This window comes from Phascolarctos cinereus, unplaced genomic scaffold, assembly GCF_003287225.1.
Source record: "Phascolarctos cinereus isolate Bilbo 61053 unplaced genomic scaffold, phaCin_HiC Scaffold_4;HRSCAF=312, whole genome shotgun sequence".
Classification (NCBI taxonomy): domain Eukaryota; kingdom Metazoa; phylum Chordata; class Mammalia; order Diprotodontia; family Phascolarctidae; genus Phascolarctos; species Phascolarctos cinereus.
The window spans coordinates 133,709,801-133,729,532 of record NW_027555847.1 but is presented as its reverse complement, the minus strand read 5'-3'; the positions used below and the strand labels follow the sequence as shown (position 1 = coordinate 133,729,532).

General features: G+C 42.8%; 2 protein-coding genes across 3 annotated transcripts in view; one reads left to right on the top strand and one right to left on the bottom strand.

The window, feature by feature from the left end:
• The window catches only part of HAGHL (hydroxyacylglutathione hydrolase like), a 57,833-nt gene extending 47,805 nt beyond the window's left edge, over positions 1–10,028 (top strand). Inside the window, exon 10 of the mRNA XM_021006668.2 lies at positions 6,382–10,028. Coding sequence (XP_020862327.1) covers positions 6,382–6,475 — 94 coding nt within the window. The 3' untranslated portion in view covers positions 6,476–10,028. The remainder of the gene's footprint in view (positions 1–6,381) is intronic.
• Positions 1–13,981, bottom strand: part of CIAO3 (cytosolic iron-sulfur assembly component 3) — a 29,728-nt gene extending 15,747 nt beyond the window's left edge. The window contains exons 1-4 of one of the 2 annotated variants that reach the window (XM_021006659.2): positions 13,838–13,981; positions 11,184–11,279; positions 2,780–2,923; positions 2,178–2,310 (exon numbers count right to left, since the gene is read on the bottom strand). In XM_021006659.2, the coding sequence (XP_020862318.1) occupies positions 2,178–2,310; positions 2,780–2,923; positions 11,184–11,279; positions 13,838–13,903 (439 nt within the window). In that variant the 5' untranslated portion in view covers positions 13,904–13,981. Of the gene's footprint in view, positions 1–2,177; positions 2,311–2,779; positions 2,924–11,183; positions 11,280–12,006; positions 13,712–13,837 lie in introns of those variants that run through there. The other variant, XM_021006660.2, reaches the window with a different exon arrangement.
• Positions 13,982–19,732: the final 5,751 nt, after the last annotated feature.

Here is a 19,732-nt window from a genome sequence, read left to right as displayed (position 1 = left end):
TACTGCTGATTATGCCACAAAAATAACAGTGATCTCACGTCCCGGTAATGTTACTGCTCAGCTGTTTCTATATTGGCCAAAAGAAGATTATCTGCCAAAGTGCCCCAAAGACTACCCATTGTGTCTGTGCATGAAGCATTTTTATAAGAAGCACTGTTCCCTTTGTCAGAATGCTAATAGCTCCAAACTGGACTCTGGTCACAAGAGGAGTAGGTAAAAGGAAGTGTGGTTAGCTCAGGGCAAGCCTATTAGAAGGGCTGTCTCACCTGGCAAATGGGATGAAAAGAACTGCAGATGTTTAGTCTGAATTAGATTTAGAATACTCCAGACTTGTCAACATGTAAGTATTATTAGGTTTATTCTGTTAGGTCTGAAGGGTAAAGGTAGAAGTTATAGGGATGTACTGTTTAAGGATGGAATGCACTATCGTGGGCACCCCTTTACCAAAGGTTTTTAGGCGTTAGGTGGCTGCATTAGGAGAAGGAAGGGATTCCTAGTATAGGAGGAATTGGATTAGATGACCTCTGAGGTTGCTCATCTTCTAAACCTAACTCCATGGTTCCGGGATCTTGAGCCCAATATGGTCTATGCAGTTGGCTGACAGAAGACTGTCACTGTATAGGAAAGGCGGTGCTTCTACTCCCCAGTTAGAGGCAGCACAGCACAATGGAGACAGCGCAGACTTAAAAGACCTGGGTTCAAACCCTGCCACAGAGACTTAGTGTGTGACTAACTGTGGCTAAGTTACTTAAACTTCTCAATCTGTAAAACGGTGAGAGTAATGACTGTACTGTTTACCTTATGGTGCTATATTGTAAGGAGGGCACTTTCGATGCTATATAAATATGAGTGATGGTTAGCAAAGTTTATGGGACAGTCAAATCATGTTAAACCTAATCTCCCCTCTCTAGCCCAAGTATCAAAAATCTGAATTCCCTGGATGACAGTTCAACATGATACTGATCTGTGCAAGTAAGACAAAAACAATGTCTTCTGGGTGATTGCTGAAACCCTCCTGATGCCTCATGGGGTATGGTGATGATAGAGGGCTCAAGGCCATGCATGGCCTGAATTCAGAGCACAGATTCTGGCCAGTACCAGAGAGCAAACCGTCAGGCTGGAAAGGTGTTGAGAGTGGACTCAGTGACAAACTGGGCCTGTGGCCTGAGGTCTGGCTTCACCTTCTACCAGAAGGTGGACCACCAGAGGCTGATGAAGAAGATGATGAAGGGGCAGCTAGGTGGCACAGTGGATAGAGCACTGGCCCTGAACTCAGGAGTACCTGAGTTCAAATCCAGCCTCAGACACATAACACTTACTAGCTGTGTGACCTTGGGCAAGTCACTTAACCCCATTGCCTGGCCAAAAAAAAAAAAAAGATGATGATGACTATTTGCACAGTAATGCCTGAAGGTGATTTAATAAGGTCCAGAAGGGTATGATTTATCTTGTACATCACTGAAATCCTAGCTCTCTTAAATACTGAAGAAGTGGCTGAATGATGTAATTAAAAGAACATTACAGTCAAAGGATGTGGGTTCCAGTCCTGGCCTTGACACTGAGGCTGATGCAGGGTGATGGAGGAGCAAGTCTCTTCATCTCTTTAAACTCTGGTTTCCTCACTTGAAAAATGTGGATAATACTATGATATTACCTAATACCTTTGAGAGCAGAGTAAAGCTTTTTATAAATCAGAAAGCATTAGGCAAATGTGAAATATTATCTTTCCTTTTTTGTGTGTGTGTGAGGCAATTGGGGTTAAGTGACTTGCCCAGGGTCACACAGCTAGTAAAGTGTTGTGTGTCTGAGGCCGGATTTGAACTCAGGTCCTCCTGAATCCAGGGCCAGTACTCTATCTACTGCGCCACCTAGCTGCCCCTGTGAAATATTATCAACAGGAAAAATAAATTAATTCTAAACTTTGGAGGGACCAAAGTCAGAATTTTAAACTGTTTTGCCTTAAAATGTGCTGTCCTTGATCTTCAAAACTAAAACTCTGACTTGAAGTCAAATATAGTATAAGTGGTTGAAGTTTCAAAAAAAATGACTTAAGATTTCAGTCAAGCACAATGTCAGTGACTAATAGGCAGGCGAGTACTTCACTTCCCACCTTGATAGTTTGAGGACACCCTCTCATTATCCAAAGGGCAACTGGAACAAGGGGGCCCCTTTCCCACCTCTATTTTTAAAGAATGCAGTTAATTTCTTGGCGGTATCTAGAGGAGTCAGTTGAAATCTTGCTGCTAGTGATGCTCTCGACTGTGGTGAAACAGAAATGACAACCAGCCTTTGCTGGCTTGGCTCCGTGGTCTGGAAAACAAAAAGTGAAAAACTAATCATAATGTCAAAAGATAAGACAGTGACTATGCTGAAGGAGTACACACATGTCCTTGGCTCTGCGTCAGATTTTCATTGGTTCTACACATAAATGGGACATCAAATTCACTTCCTTTAGCTGATCATATCCAAAGAAGCTACAAATAATATTCCACAAATAATATTCTATCCTGCCATTTCTAACTGAATATTATGTCTGAATTCAGACATAAGCACCATTTTAGGGCTGTAGCATAAATTACTTCACATTAGAAAATTCACGAAGATTCCACTTAGGAAATGTTTAAAAGGAAGGCACCTCCTGAAGACTATTTTGATCCTAGGTTTCTTATGAAAACTGTGGAATGTTGAAAACACAGGGTCAGCAGGTAAACTACACTTTTGAATGCTGTACCATGGCATCTGATGAAGATACACATTTCAGAAGTTTGCTACCACATACTTTGTTAAAATTTAAAACCTTGTACAGCTCTTCATGGCTCTGCTGGGTGATTAAGACACTTTCTGCTGAAGTAATACAGCCACTGCAGGCTAAGCAGTCATTCAGAGAGATTTTAGCTTTTTCAAGCTTCCGAGAGCCTCCATCCTAGGGACAATCAAAGAAAAACACTTCATAAACAACTGACAAGTGATGTAATTATTTCATTGTAAAGATGACATGAAAATAATTACTTTTAAAAAGCTAACAAAGTCTTTATGTTCTAATGTTATAGTGTTAGAAATAGATAATTCTCTGTAAAAATAACAGCATTTATATAGTGCTTTATGATTTGCAAAGTGTTTTACATAATATCTCATTTGAGCCTAAGAACACCTGTGAAATAGGTGCTGTGAAACAGGATGAAAGGTTAAGTGACTTTCCCAGGGTCACACAGCTAATAATCCTCTAAGATAGGATTTGAACTCCAGTCTTCCTGATTCCAAGTTAGGCACTTTATTCCCTATGATGGCCTTTTGCCTCCAGTATTTGGATCTGAATGCCAGGGCCTCCATGCACCAGGTACTGTGCTAAGCACTGGGGATATAGATATGAGCAAGGAAGCTGGTCCTTGTCATCAAGAAGCTTGCATTCTAACAGGGGAACACAACAGTGTTTATACAACACATAGGTATACCCATGATGTTTTTTGGACTGATGTCAATTGCATGGGGGAGGGAAAAAAGTCCTAGCTGTGTAACCATGTATGGTCCATCCCAGCCTCTCAGTTCCCTAATGTATACACTACTTCACAAAGTTGTTAGGAGGAAAGTACTTTGTGAACCATAAAAAACTGCAGAGAAGTGTTATTACTAGCACCACTACAGCAAAACCAAACCCCACTGTGATGTTAAATCGAACTCTTGTTTGCCCGAACAACTGTTAAGCACTTAACTGCCTATCGACAAGTGTTAGGTGCTGGGAATGCAAAGACAAAGATGAGGTGGTCCCAGCCCTCAAGGAACTCACATGCTAAAAAGGGAGACAAAACACACATATGTGTAGGTATGTACAATACACATACAAAGCAGATACCTTAGGGAAGACAGCAAGAATACTAAGCAAAGAGTAAGCAGCCATCAAGCCAGCTCTTCCTCATGATGTCTGAATGTCTGTCAGATTATCCTGCCATTTCTAACACTTCCTGTGGAACCAATTACCCATACACTAAAAGGATGCTTTTCCCAGGAACCAATGAATGACTTTAGGTGGGGCCAGAAGCTGCATGTTTATGGAAAACAGTACATTCAATATTCCTAAATTTCAAGTTCTAACACTTCATAAAAACTCATTTGGAAATAGGGGAAAAAGACAAACATTCAGATTTCCTGCAGCTGCTCTTGGATTAAATGAAACAGAATGAACTCAAAGGGTGAAATAAAAAAAGGAGCAGTGAAATGAAGGGAAAGAGCAGCTGTAACCTTAAGTTTAAGTTCACTCCACACTGGGTACTGTGGTACAGTAGCCAGAGAGCCAGCTATGACTTTCAGGAAGGCCAGGGTTCAAGTCTCACCTTTGACACATATGGGCCTTGTGGCCCTGGGCAAGTGCCTTTTAGGGCTCCAACTCAGCTCTGACTGTTGTTACCCAATCTCTTAGTGTCCCAGGTGATTCTCTAGAAATGGCAAAGCATATACCTGTACTGGCAGAGGGAGTTTCCTCCTCAACAGTGCCTTATACTAATTAATTATAGGTCTGAAGGGAGAAAAATAGTAGGTACGGATCAATTTCTAACAGCCTTGATGAAGGTGAGAGCAAGTCAGAAAGATTATCTATCTATCTATCTATCTATCTATCTATCTATCTATCTATCTATCTATCTATCTATCTATCTATCTACTTGGTTTCTATAATGATGAGAAAGGGAAAAGAATGGTCCAGGGAAAGTCGAATAAGAAAATGGCAAAGGAAAGGGTCAAAGGAACAATAACGACACTCCTTTGGTCTGGCACGGCCCTTAAGGTTACTAAACCCTTTAACTGTTATCTGATTCCCAAACTCTGACGCAGGCAAGACAGGGGCCATTATCTCCATTTTATAGAGGTGGAAACAGAGGCCCCTTTAGGCTCCAACTCGGCTCTGACTCCCAGTCCAGTGCTCTTGGTACTATAATTACTTTGCCTTTCATAATCCAGAATTCTGAAGAGGGATCGGGAAAGGAGACTAAGAACAGCAGAGGCAGAAAAGCACCTAACAACTCCTTTATGAATTCTCTGTGATATCTATAAAGCATGTTCCCCACAATCATCCTGTGATGCAGGGAGTTGTATTATTAGGATGCTTATTTTTACAGATGAGGAAACCGAGGCTCAGAGATAACAATTGACTTGCCCTAAGTGACTGGGCTGGGATTTCAACCCAAGCATTTTGATTCAAAGTCTCTCTATTGCACCATCTGGCTTCTCTGACTAATATAGGAACTTCTGGTTCGGCTGGCTTTGTAAACAGTACAGCACTTTTGTGACAGGCTTTATTGGCTCAGGGCTACAGATCTGACAAGGCTACAGAGATGACAAGGACATCTAGGTCCCTTAGGGGTCAACACTGTGGCAGAGCTGAGAGCTTTCATAATAGCTACCCTTCTAGCTATCTGGAAATTAGGAATCCAGACTTTTCTCTTTAAACTTTACCAAAGAGAAACCTAAGTACTTCTTCATAAAGAAACACATTAATTAGTTCAGTGTAAAATTCTGGACTTCAAAGCCCCACTTTTGGTAAAGATTGTCTTGTGTTTTCCTAGATGAAAAATAACAGGTCTTTATGCCTGTCTTTAGAAATGCAGGAGCTGGTGGGGACCAGGTGATCTGTGAAGAGTCTTTTCTGACATTTTTGCTCCTTTCTCAGAATTTGACATGATGTCAGTGTTTACTCTGGGGAATAGAGAAGGAACCTTAGAACATTCACCCTTGGGGCCTTTACTATACACAACTAAAAGGTCCTTACATACCACCATATAAACCATACAATATAACCATACATATAACAAACGTTGTTTAGAGAGCCAAGGCCCAGCTGCCTTCAATTAGGGGCCACAGACCATTGGGAAGAGAAGCCTTGGGGAGGCTGGCTATATCTAATCCACAAATCTTCTCCTGCTTTAAATTCTGTCAAGTGAGCTTGCCAAGCTCGTCAAGCCCTAGCTGTCCTGGCAGTCTATTCTCATCACCCAAGATACAAACACAATCTGACTTCCTCTTGAATCTTCTATTTCAGGTTCTTAAAGTGCGGTCTGAGGACCCCTGGGAGTCTCTAAGACCTTTACAGGGGGCTTCAAAGGTCAAAATTATTTTCATAATTAATAAAGATGTTGTAATTTCAAATATGGTATATATCAATAGACATAACACACATCAACAAAGTTGTAAAGGAGTACTGTACCAAAATGTTTGAGAACTGCTACTAAAAAAAATCACTTCTACTCTTCTGCAATCACATTCCAACCCAGTTCTTCTTCCACTTACCCTGTTATCTCACAGTCCTTGTTAACCCCTGTTCTATTGTTAATATGTTCCCATGCATACTGGGATTTTAAAACCAACATTCTTTCTAAATTCTTTCCTTAACAGAAACAACTTGTATGTAGGAATTACATACAGAATATATACAAAGGAATTTTGGGAAGGACACTTACAACTGGGGGGAGTAAGAGGATTCTTGTAAGTTGTGCTGAACTTTGAAGAAAGGCAAGGAACTGCATGAAGCTGATCATCTGAACCAATTTAATTGATCCAAAGAGCACCTACCATGTGCCAAGCACTAAGGATACAAAGACAAGAATTAAATAGTTCCTGACCTCAAGGAACTTACATTCTATTGTAACTCAGGGGAGCTAAAGAGATCACTGAAGACAAGGGCATGGAGAAAGAAAAGTGGGGCTACGACAGTGCCTTGGGAAACACCCACACAAAGCTGGCAGAAGGATGATGATCCAGCAAATGAGACAGGGAAAGAATGATTAGACAGGCAGAAGCAAGAGAGAGTACTACCGTGGAAGTCAAGGAGAAAGCAGAGTCAAGGAAGCCAAGAACAATGCTTCTTACATAGAAATCTACCCAGGTCATTCCTCTGCACAAAAATCTTCAGCAGTGTTTTATGGCTTCCCAATTAAAAACTGTCGGGCGTTCAAGGCCCTATGCAACCTTCCCTCACCTTCCAGCCTTATCTTATTGCTCTCTACCACGAATTCTATGCTCCAGTCAAACACTGACGTCTCCTACCTCTGCCACTGGTCTCTGTGCCCCCAATACCTTCCTCATCCCCCTTGCCTGTGGAATTTTTAACCATCCTTTGTCTCCTTTGCTTGTCCTTTGTCTTCCTGATTCCTTCAGGTGAGTATTCCCTAAAGAACTGTGTCCTAGGTGCTTTTCTTTTCTACACTTGTCAATCTTACTTACTCCTATGGTTTCAAAACTCTCATCAGTGCAGGTGACTCCCAAATCCTTCTCAAAGAGTTGCAGACCAACATCTCTAACTGCCTAGAGTTTTACCTTTACCCAGGTGGGCATCCCACTGGCACCTCACCTCAAAATGGTCAAAACTGAGCTTATCATTTCATCCAAACTTGCTCATTCTTCTGACTTTGTTATATTAATCAGTGCCACTACTAGGCTCTTGTGGTTGAAAACTGGCACTTTTGGTCCTTCCTTTGACTTTCTATCACATAGCCTTATCATCCCAGAAATGACTCTCACACTTGCTCCCTCCTCTCTGGTCTAATGTGGGGATTAAAACTGTCCAACCTACAATTAAAAGAGACTGAGGCAGAGCTCTGATCCAACGGCACTTTATTAAGAGGTCCACGGTCCCCTCTAATGAAGTGGACCTCAGATCTGCCTCATGATCTGAGACGCCCCCTTCTTCTGGAATTTTGTATTTATAGAGTTTGATACCCAAATATGCAAAAGAGGCACAGTAAAATACAGAATCCCAATGGCTGACATATACATAGGTTAAAGTAAACAAAAATGATCTGTCAGCAGGGTCACAATTTGGCTGAAGCAAGGAATATCTCCACTGACTAGGTGGTCATAAGATGGATGGGCTCCTCCTTAGGCTAGGCAGAAGGAGATGGTACAAGCTATTCATATGCTCCAAGAACATATGGTGGTGGGGGCGGGGGTGGGGTGGAATTTTCCATATCATGCCACCACCCATACGTGGTTTGGTCATGGAATTTGAGCAGAACAGAATGGAGATATCTTTGTCAGCATTCTTATGGTTGGGCAAGTGATCTCCTTAGGTGGTAAACAAGTAATGAACATTACATTAAAGTTTGAGGCCTATTATAGGACTCTCCCATTAGACTCTATATTCCCATGTAACTTATATAAAGTATGGATTAATACACTGCTTATTCTTATACCTATTATTAGGTGATTGACTAGATATGTATTACTAGATGAATATATTACAATAATTACTAATAACCATTACCCCTTATAAAATCATAATGAACTAATACTGATTAGAGTTTGAGCAGTAGTCCTCAATGAATTGTTTCTCTCACTAAATGCCACTACTCTAATACAGGTTCTTCATAACTACATTGCCTCCAAATCCACCCATCACATTGCTGCTAGATTTATCTTCCTTATGCAGAAGGAAGCTGTTCAGAATTCTTCACTGACATCTTACCAACTGCCAAATAAAGTTTAATTTCTTTAGCACGGCATGTAAGGCCCTTCATAACGTGGTACAACCCTACTTTTCTTTTTCTTTCCTTTTTAGAGTTTATTTGTTTAAAATTCAATTTTATTTTATTTTCAGTTCCAAATCTTTTTTTTCCCTCTTCCCTCTCCCTCCAACTGAGAAGGCAAGAAAAACAAAATTCATAAATATGTATAGTTACACAAAACAAATTCCAGCATTAGCCACGTTCCAAAAAAGAAAAAAGAAATTGAAGAAAACATGCTTTATTCTGCACTCTGAGTCCATCAGCTTTTTGTCTGGAGGTGGACGAGTCCTTTGGAACTCTGGTGGGGGGTCCTTGTGTTGATCAGAAGTCTTTACAATAGTACAAAAGATTCTCCTGATTCTGTTCGTTTCACTTTGGATCAGTTAAGTCTTCTCAGGTTTTTCTGAAATTGTCCCCTTCATCATTTCTTACAGCACAATAGTATTCCATCACTTTCACAGTTGAGCCATTCCCTGATTGACAGGCATTCCCTCAATTTCTAGTTCTTTGCCGTCATAACAAGAACTGCTCTAAATATTTTTGCGCATACTCCTTTGATCTCTCTGGGGTGTAAACCTAGTAGTGGTATTGCTGAGTTTCATAGCTTCTTGAGCGAATTTACAATTTGCTTTTCAGAATGACACCCCTACTTTCCCAGCCTTGTCTCATGCTATTCTTCTCTTTGTACTTTGTCCTCCAGTGGAGCTGGACTACTTGCCTTCTCTCACATGCGCCTTCCCTTCATGAATTTGCTCGTTTTTTTCCACAGGCCTACAGTACCCCTGCTCTACTCCCCTGCCTCAGGCCACTCCCTTGTGCTCATCCCCACCTACAAGTGTGCTGAATTCTCCATCATCCTTTATGGCCCAGTTTTGGTACGCCGCCCCCCCCCCCCCCCCCCCCGGTTGAAACTGTGGGTTAGTAGGAGTCAGATCTGCATTCTAGTTTCAGTTCTGCCACTGACCAGGCCATCCTCCAAAGTTCAAGAGTACTTCTGTTAACTGTGGTCTTGTGTTGGGTGTTGGGAGGAAATGATACAGCTTAATTATGCTGAGTTATGTTATGGTCCTAGAAGGAAGGGACAAAAACACCATGTGAGGTCTCCCATGACTCCTCACATTTGGGGATGAGCACTTTTTACTTGCTCCTCTCTTCTACACAAATAACTATGATATAGAATCAGCTTAGGCAGTAGAACAACCAGGAAATCAGGGTTTTAGAGCGGACTTCAACATCAAATTCCCCAAGTATGAGAGCAGAGGTTGAATTGTAAAGGAAAACTGTGAGCCAGGTACTGAACTCCTTATGAAAAGAAAGAGTAAGGTAAGTAGATGAGGGCAATAAATCGCTGGACTAGGTGATAAAGATGGGGTGTGCTGGAGCTAGCTTTGAACTGGCTTTGTGAGAGCTGATTGTTCAAATTTCACTGTGATCAGTTAACACTTCAGATGCTATAAATCAGAGCTTGATTTATTGCTTTGTTGATTGTCTAGACTTAACAAAATGATGGAGAAAATGTTAGTAATAATAATAAATAACTTAATTTAAAAAAACTTCAAAATGTGTCATACATCTAATTTCCCCCCAGAGAGCCTTCTATTCAACATTTATCAGCACACCCCTGGATGGAATGAACCTCAAAAGAAGGGAAGTTAAGTGATGACGGCAAAAAGCAAGTCCAGAAATGGAAGAAGTATGCTTCCTCTTTCTACTCAGTGCATGAGAGGAGGAGCACCTGGTACTTGAAAGGGTGGCCAGGAACTGGTCAGTCAATACAATCCAGTGTTTTTTTGTAAAGAGGCAAGTTTCTGTTAGTACAGGAAGGTGGAAAGAATGTGAAGCAGAGAGATTTAGGACAAAGGGAAGTTTGCCAGCAACAGAGCACAGAATCCAGAAGTCACAATTGAATGGGAGGGTAAAGGGCACCGGGTTGAGAAAGATAAAGATGATAGTTGGACAGAAGGTATGCCTCGGCAGATGGGAATATACCCACAATAGCATAAGGGTGTGCCCACCCTGGTAAGGGCTCCCAGTATGATGCTTTGCACACAGCCCTCCGTCAATATGGGCTCTTAAACTATTGAGAGGCCAAGTGACTCAGATGGTCACACAGTCACAGCCAATGGCAAAACTGAGACTAGAACAGGTCTCCTCAACCCCAAGCCACTGCCCTTCCCTACTCCATTACACTCAGACATGCTTTCAATTCTTGCCAAACAAGAGATTATTGTAGATCTACTTGAGTTACATAATTTCAATTCAAATTATAACCAGGTAAGAGTTCAGTGAAGCAGCTTGATTTTAATACAAAGAGTTTGATTTTGATTATATCATCAGCTAATTATGCAACAGATGTTCACTCAGGATAAGTAGTCTGAGTTTGAAAATCTCACTAAAAAAAAAGAGAACATACTAAAGAGAAAAGACACCAGTCACTGGCCATATCTTTCTTAAATAGACATGATTTGCTAAACAAATCACATTCATTGTTCAATCTGAATGGACTCCTCCATTCTCCCTTGATTATAAGAGAAGTGCTCTGTAAAATCCAGGGACTGATATCAAACATAAATTACTTGTGTGTAACCAGCATTCAGAGCTGGAAAGCAAACTGGAAGAAAAGAAAAGTGGGTCTCAAGATGTTAGTTGCAATTCTGTGGCAAGGAATGGTGAGAAAATTCCCCCAATTCTTACTTGATTAACTTGGAAATAAGTCCCATCATCTTCAATCTGAATCTTGGCTGTGCCTTTTCCGAGTTTCTTTTCAACTTTCATAGGCTTTATGCAATCCTAGACCAGAAAAACATACAAAACCCAAATGGTATAAAAGTGAGAAAATCATAATATCACAGATGTGGATGTATGTAGAACTGGAAGAGACCCTAGGGATCATCTGATCCAACCCTGTCAATTTCCTGAAGAGGAAACTGAGGCCCAGTGAGAGGAAGGGACTCACCCAAGGTCACACAGCAAGTGACTGGCATAACTAGTACTGGGATCCACATCCTCCTAATCCCCAGTCCAGTACTTTATTATTCACGGTGAATACACATGACCATAACAACAGCTCTCAATGACACAGTGCTTTATGATTTAAAAGCTTTCCCCCCAGAGCAGCCCTATGAGGAAGGCAGTACAAACATAATATTTCCATTTTACAGATAAAAGTCATTTGCCCAAGATCAGTCACATAGCCAGAATGTGTCAGGACCAGGATTCAAACCCAGGTTTTTTGACTCCAAACCTAAAGTTCTTTTTACTATGCTGCAACGACTCCTGTCTGATAGAGGCTTCTGCAGAATTGAAGAAGTCTCACATAGCTTTACTGGTTATCTTTAAATGCACCTACAAACACTGACATTATCAAATACTTGCATAAACTTTTTCCTTTTGTATCTCACCTCTCCAGTCCTTTGCCTCCTCTTCCCAACCAGTCCTCAAATAGCAAAAATAAGCTAATTGCTCAGACTGGTTTTCTGTTAGCAGAAATCCTCAACACAAGATAAGAGTTGCTTACCTTGTTTTCACACAGAGAACAGTTTTCTAACATTGTCCAAGGCTATTCAGTTGATCATAAAAGAAGCCCATGAAAGGTTCACTCTGAACTAGCCAATGTCTGCCCAGCAAATCTCTATACCAGTCCCTCTAATGATCTCAACTTTCCTTTTTAACAGCAGCAAACAGGAGGTGTGGTCACTAAATTCAGGATGACAAAATGCTGCATGTGCTACTGAGAGGGAGGTCTGGGGGAAATGTTTGCATTTGAAGATCTGGGGCCATTCCACCCCCACCTCCATCCCCCATACACTAGAAAAATTTCCCTTTTTCAGTTCCTTCTCCCTAGACTCTCCATGGCTATTCAAACAGTGTCAGAAATTAACCAAATTCCTTCTAGGTATTCTATTACTTCTCTATGATAAAACCGTCAGGGACAGAGACAAGCACAAAGTACAGCACAAAGAGCCAGGGACAAGGGCTTTAATCATAGGACAAGAGAGGTTCCATTTACCCAAAAATGTATACAGAGCAACTTTTTGTGATGACAAAACTGGAAACAAAGTACATGTTCAATAATTGGGGCCTGGCTAAACAAAGTGTGCTATATGTATGTGACAAAATATTACTGATTCATAAAAAAAGATGAATATGAGATATTCACAGAAACATGGGAGGCCATATGCACTGATAGGAGAGTAAAATATGTAGGACACAGCAGAAATGGAAAGTACCAAAAAAAAACCCCTAAATATATAATTATAATGACCAAGTTTGGACTTGGAAAAACACACTTTCCTCCCCTCTTTGCAGAGGTGAGGGGCATATACTGTCAGACACCACTAATGTTTCGACTGACTTTCCGTAATTGCTTTTATTTTCCTTTTTTTTAAATTAAAAAAATTGCTCAATGAGTAGGAGATAGGGAAGAATGTATTTAGAAATGACAGTGATGTAAAAATGAAGACAGCAATACAAATAAGATTTTTAAAAAAGAAAAAGCCCTGAATTTGGCATCAGTCCTGGTCTGGAATCCTGGTACTGTGACATACTAATTTCGTGACCTTGAACACACATGTATCATATCAGTTACAATAATAATTCACATTAGTAACTGCGCTTATACACTTTACAAAGTGCATTTCTCTCCTCGCCCCATCATCAGGGATGGGCATGTTGGCACACCTTCCAGGGCTGCATAACTAGCAGCAATGATCGTTACTAAAGGGGCCCCCCACGAGGCTGCGGGCACCGCGGGGGCCCTTTGCTCGCAAGCCGGACCGGGCTGGCTTCAATCAGCTGAGTCACCGCTAACTGTCCCGGCCCTCCGGCCTCGGCAGCTCCTCCCCGGCTCCTCCCGGGGAAGGCGGCATGTGCCGGCCATGACCCGGGGCAGCTCTTCGTGGTACTGAGTCCCAGGCCCGGGGAGTGAACGGCCCGAAGTCATGCGGGCAGCAGCAAGTGGCAGAACTAGTGACCAGGCTAAACCTTGCACGCTTCCCAACCCCTCCGTGGGGCAAGCCAGAAGCCCCGGCTTAGGGAGTCGGGAGAGCTGGGCCGCGGTGGCTCGCTGAGATCTTGGGAAAACTTTTCCATTGCAGGAACTTAGTTTTCCTCATCAGCGAAATGGGCGGAACACCGAAGGACGGAGTCGGCAGCACGGTTCTGCAGGAATATTACGCAGAGAAGCCCCTCCCCCGGCGTGTGGGAAAATGCCCGGGCCCCCATGACGTCATTAACGGGCCTTCGGTCCCACCTCGGGCGCGCCCGTCCCCCGATCGCCGACCCTCCCCACCATCGGCCACCAGGCTTCCCTCCTGCGAGGCTCATCCCCCCCAGAACTCCCGGCCCACCTGAGACGGCCCAATGAAGTCGTCCAGGTCCGTCAGCTGCAGTGCCCCACTGAAGGGCGACGCCATGACGGCCACACTGCTGGGTGACGCTCCTGCTCCGACGGGACTGTCGTCAAAGGCCTTACAGGGAGGTTCATTTCCGCCACACTGCCGTCAAGAGCTACTCGCGCACGCCCGGCCGCCTTCCCCCTGCCCGCCCTCCCTCCCTCCTCGCCTTTCGCCGGAGTTCGTGCGCGTGCGCAATGCCTGTGCCTTCGAAGCCTTTCGTGCCCCGCCCCTTCTCCTCCAGTCTTTTCTAGGAGCGGGTGGGCGGTGTCAGTGACAGTGACAGTGACAGTGGGCCTCTGCTGCACGCGACGAGGCTTCTCCCTCTCCCCTTCTCATTTATTAAGCACCTTCTCAGCCCAGGAGAGTTGGAGAGAGATCAGACACCAAACCACCCACACTCATTTATTAAGCGCTTCTTTTGTGCCAGGCTCTGGGTATACAGATGCAAAAGTGAAACGGTCCCTGTCCTTGAGAGGCTTACAGTCTGGAGAGGGGAGACGATGTGCTCTCGGATAGCTACATACAGAATAGATAGTAGCTCAGTGGAAAGAGCGCTGGGCCTGGAGTCAGGAAGAATCTTCCCGAGTTCAAATCCAGCTTCAGACACTTACTAGTTGTGTGATCCTGGGCAGGTCACTTAACCCTGTCTACCTCAGGTTCCTCATCTGTAAAATGACCTGGAGAAGGAAATGGCCAACCACTCCAGTGTCTTTGCCAAGAAAACCCCAAATGGGGTCAGTAAGAGTCAGACACTACTGGACAACAACAACAATGTTGGGGGGTGAGGGTAGGGGGGGAAGCTAACATTTGGAGAAATAAGAAAGGGCTTGGGGTTCTTAACCTGGAGTCCTCAAAATTGTTCTGTAAATATTCTAATAATTGTATTTAAGTATAATTGGTTTTCTTTATAATCCCAAGCATGCTATTTTATGCATTTAAGCACCTTATTCTGAGAAGGGGTCCGCAGACTGGACTTTGCCAGACTGCCAGAGGGGGCCAGGACACAAACAGGGTGAAGAAACCCTCCTGTCCAAGGTGGTGCTAGAGATGAACCTTGAAAGAAGCTAGACAGAGTTCTTAAGAGAGAGAGGAGAGAAGGCACGTGCAGGGTTTTTCTGCCCTTCCCTCCCCCACTCCTCCAAGACGGCACACAATCTGATATAGGTTATACATATAGATTCCTATTAAACATATTTTCACATTAGTGATGTTGTAAGGAAGAATTAGAACCAATATGAGGAACCGCAAGAAAGAGAAAACAAAAGAAAAGAAAAAAATAGCAAGTAGTATGCTTTGATCTGCATTCAAACTCCATAGTTCTTTCTTTGGATGAGGACAGCATTTTCCATCATGAGACCTTTGGAGATGTCTTAGATCCTTGCATTGCTGAGAAGGACTAAGTCTATCAAAGTTAGTCATTGTACAACATAGCTGTTACTGTGTACAATGTTCTCCTGGTTCTGCTCACTTCAGTCAACATCAGTCCATACAAGTCTTTCCAGGTTTTTCTGAAGTCCACTTGCCCGTCATTTCTTATAGCACAATAGTATTCCATTACATTCATATACCACAACTTGTTCAGCCATTCCACATCCTCTCAATTTCCAATTCTTTGCCACCCCACAGAAAGAGCTGCTGTAAATATTTTTGTACATGTGGGTCCTTTTCCCATTAGTATGATCTCTTTTGGATACAGGCCTAGAAGTGCTATTGCTGGGTCAAAGGCTATGCACATTTTTATAGCCCTTTGGGCATAGTTCCAAACTGCTCTCCAAAATGGTTGGATCATTTCACAATTCCACCAACAATGTATTAGTGTTCCAATTATCCCACATCTTCTCCAACATTTATCATTTTACCTGTTGTGTCGTGTTGGCCAATCTGATAGGTATTTAGAACTCTTAAAATTGCAACTCTTAATGCTAGTGAATGAATTGACATTGTTTCCCAAAGAAAGTATTGAGAGAGAGCTGTACCTCCTTAAGACAAAAGCTGCACCAAACCTTAAAGTCATCCCCCGTGGCCACGACCGAGTTAGAGAGAAAATAATTCTTGGGAGTCAGTTCTTATTGAAGGTATATTCTGTTTGATTATGCAATCTGCTGGCTCATCATTTTATCTTATTCCCTAAACTTCTGGGAGGATGTCTTGCTGTTTCCAGAATTACAATGATTGTACCTCAGCTTTAAGTTAGATTTTGTAATTCAAGCAGGAATTTTATTTTTCTTTCATTGTACCGCCATTCCTGGGACTATAGATAACAGATTTCTGTGTGCTTTCCTTGTCACCCCATCTTGCCAATCAGTGTCTTGGCGTCCCTAGGAACTAGAACACAGAAACGTTACTGACTTTTTTTTTTTTTATCAGAGATAGGACTTTTTCTGTATAAAAAGGAAAAGCCAATGAGTCATCTTTAGTAGCAGGACTGCTCTGCCCCTATCTGGCCTTCCAGGTGCTGACTCTTCATCTGGAGTACCGCCATCTCCTACTAGCTCTTTTTGGTGCTGACATCACATCTGGAATGCCACCACTCCAGCTCTGGTGCTTCAGAACCTCCTGAGACTTCTGGGAGATGTTGTCTCCCACTAGCTGATCTGGTAACTTTATGCTTCTAAAATAAATTGGCGGAAAATCATCATCGATGCTTCCACTCAGTTTGTGGTATGGCAATATACCTACTAGCCAACATTGCCCATTTTGAGGGCAATTTCCTCTACATGTTGGAAGTAATATGATTAATTTCCCTCTTAATATTTTCCTGCAGATGCCAAAAGTAACCTTAAGTCAGTTGGCAAAAAGAGTAAGGTAATAATTTAAATTGTACTTCCTATATCATAGAGTTAATGTGGGGTATCATGACTCCTCTTAACTAGCTCCTTATAGCTTCAAGGAGGTGGGAAGGGAGGGAAGTAATAAATTCTTATATTTTAGTATTTAGTGTAAAAGGGCAGAGAGAAGCATCATTAATTCTTATATTCTAGGATTTAGTCTTCAAGGGGGAGAGAAGACTCAATAATTCTTATATTCTAAGAATAAGATTTTAATCTTAAGTCTCTATTCCCCCATTTTAAAATGCTGAGGAAATTAAGTCTCAGAGAACCTTAAAAAGATCACACAATCAAGTAAATGTGAGAAACAATGGGCCCACCCCTTTTGAAATGTTTCTGATTTATTCTAAATCTCAGATTCCTTTTATTATGCTGTCCGGCAGTGGTGACCAGCTCTACAGGGTAGTGCAGTGAGGATCTGGGTTCAATTCTTGGCCTTGCCACTTGCTGTCTGTGTGACCATTACCAAGTTATTAATCTCTCTCAGCATAAGTTTCTTCTTTTGTAAAGTGAAGATAATGACATCTGCATTACTTCCCTCATGGTGAAACTTGGACAAACTTAGGTGTTTCCAATACGAGAAATACCAGTGGGAGCAGGGACCTGTCCACAGCTGACTCTTATAATCCAATTCAAGAAGGATTTATTAATTGTATATTATGTGCCAGGAAATAGGGATATGAAAACAAGGTGATTGGTGCTCTCAAAAGGCTTACATTCATCGTGGGCACAGTTACAAAACATAAGATGTGCACAAAATAAATACAAAGGAATTGGGGAGGTGTCAAAAAAGGCCTAGATGGTGCTTGAGATGAGCCTTGAAGGGAGCTAGGGATTCCAAGAGGTGGAAGAGAGGAGAGGGAACCATCCGAGGCATGGAGACAGCAGATGAAGTCCTGGTGGGGTTCAAAATGGTGGCATTATGGATTTGGTGCCAAGCAAGCCAACTTGGGGAATTCGCTTTTTGGGGGGCATAGATCCCTCTGGAGATCCAGTGCTTTAGACTCTTGTCTGCTCTGGGACTGTGTTTGCCTGTTTTGCCCTTCGGATCCTGATGCTCTTGCATGCTGACCCATATTTCTAGATCTCAGCCACGTCTCCTGTTTCTACTGACTCCTCTTCTCAGGCCCTGGCTCTTTGTTGCCTGGTAGCAAGTGACTTGGTACTCCCTCTACAATCATGGTTCCTCCTCCTCCCTTTCACCCTAGTGGACCAGAGAGAAGAATACAATAGGATTCTTGTGGGAAAAGTGCTTGGTAAACTGTGAAATGAACTATCACATGGCTCTCAGAGTCACCTTTTATATTATTTATAAATATTTGCCTATTTATAGATATGATGGACATGTGCTGCCCGATGATTTGATTTTATGGATTCTGATAGTATAGTTCAATAAATATGTTCTCCAATGTTGTGTGTGATTAAGGATGTGCAGAAATAATTTTATAGTTGCTTTTAAGGAAAGCAGCTACAACAAAAAGTGACATATTCAAAAAATAGCTGAACTATTATGGTAGACAGTAAACATTTATTAAGTGCCTGCTGTGTGCCGGGCACAGTGCTAAACCCTAGGGACACAAAAAGAGGCAGAAGAGAGTCCTTGTGCTCAAGGAGCCCATGATCTAATGATATTTAAATTTAAACTAAAGTGATAGCCATTGAAAAATGGCATAAAGGAACGTAGACTTGTACACTAAATCTCAGAATACTTGTGTGACAGGTGCTATGAGTGCCAGGTGGATATGCAGTGGTGGTGCTATGGAAACTATAACCATCCACCCTGACTAGGTTTCCTGATTTCTGTAACCCACAAGGAAGCAGGCTGTCAGTTGATTGACTAACTAGCTAGGGAATGTAGTGCCTCTCCCCTCCCCCTCCAGCTACCAGGTAGTACTACTACCCTTAGACTACTAGTCCAGTGGTAATGTCAATAGGTGTGCACTGCATGTGCATTGGCTTTGCCAACAGCTGCAGAATCCTTACTGCTCACCAGGGGGTACTTGATAGCAAGGTCTTAGACTACTTTGCCCACTGTGTGAGTTCTCCTAGGCTCCTGGAGCATAGTGGCTGGCAATGGGGTTCTGTGCAAGTCTAGGAGTATGAACTGAAATGTGCTAAAAATGAGTAAAAAACCTCTCGTTTCTGTTCTGAGCTCCTGCTTACTGACCCCATTCAGAGATATAATCTTAGCTTTTTAAGGGCTAAGTACTTTATTGGACCAAAGTAAGATAACTGTAAATAAGCTGTAGACTTCCGTCTGATCCTTTTGTCAGTCACCATTATTACTCAAGGCTTGGGGAGGAGGATCAAGGAAGGTACTGTGGGTTCAGTTGATTTGGCAAGAACACAGTAAAAGCAGGAGGGAAACACTAGGGTCTGGAACTGCCTTCCAACCCATTGTGCTGGAGTTGGGGAGTTCCACTGCAGTGGCCAGTCCCATCAAGCCTTTCCTGTCTGGGGTCCCCCCCCCCCGGTCCTATCCACAGTGGCCTCAGATCTTCACCTTCCAATCCCTGCTGTGACTACTACAGATCTCCAGGATTGGTCCCAGCTCTTCCTTCCTGCTGCCCAACCTAGGCTGTAGCATTAGTGCTAGGAAAAGAGTTAGAGGGTGGGTGGGGAAAGGGCCCCCCACCCCAACTCCATTTCAAGGCTGCCTTGTTACACCAGGAGCTCTCAGTCTCTGCAAGCTTCTCTGCTTCCAGATGCATAGAATGGTGGAGTGGGAGGGAGTCCTCTGTGCAAAGCCCATGAAAACAGTCGGGTGGGGGGCCGAGCAGGGTGAACCTTGTGAGCTGTCACACAAAATATCACACTGATTCTTGACCTCTCGGCAGCTTCATCTTGGTTTTGAACTTAGACCTAGCTAGTCCTTGCAAACCCGATCATGCTAGAGCAGGGCCATCCGCAGTCATCCTGATCTGTATCTTGCTACTGGACCCAGATGCCTCTGGAGGAGAAAGTGAGGCTGGTGACTTTGCACAGCCCTCCTTCACTTAAATCCTTGCGAGTTATGGCA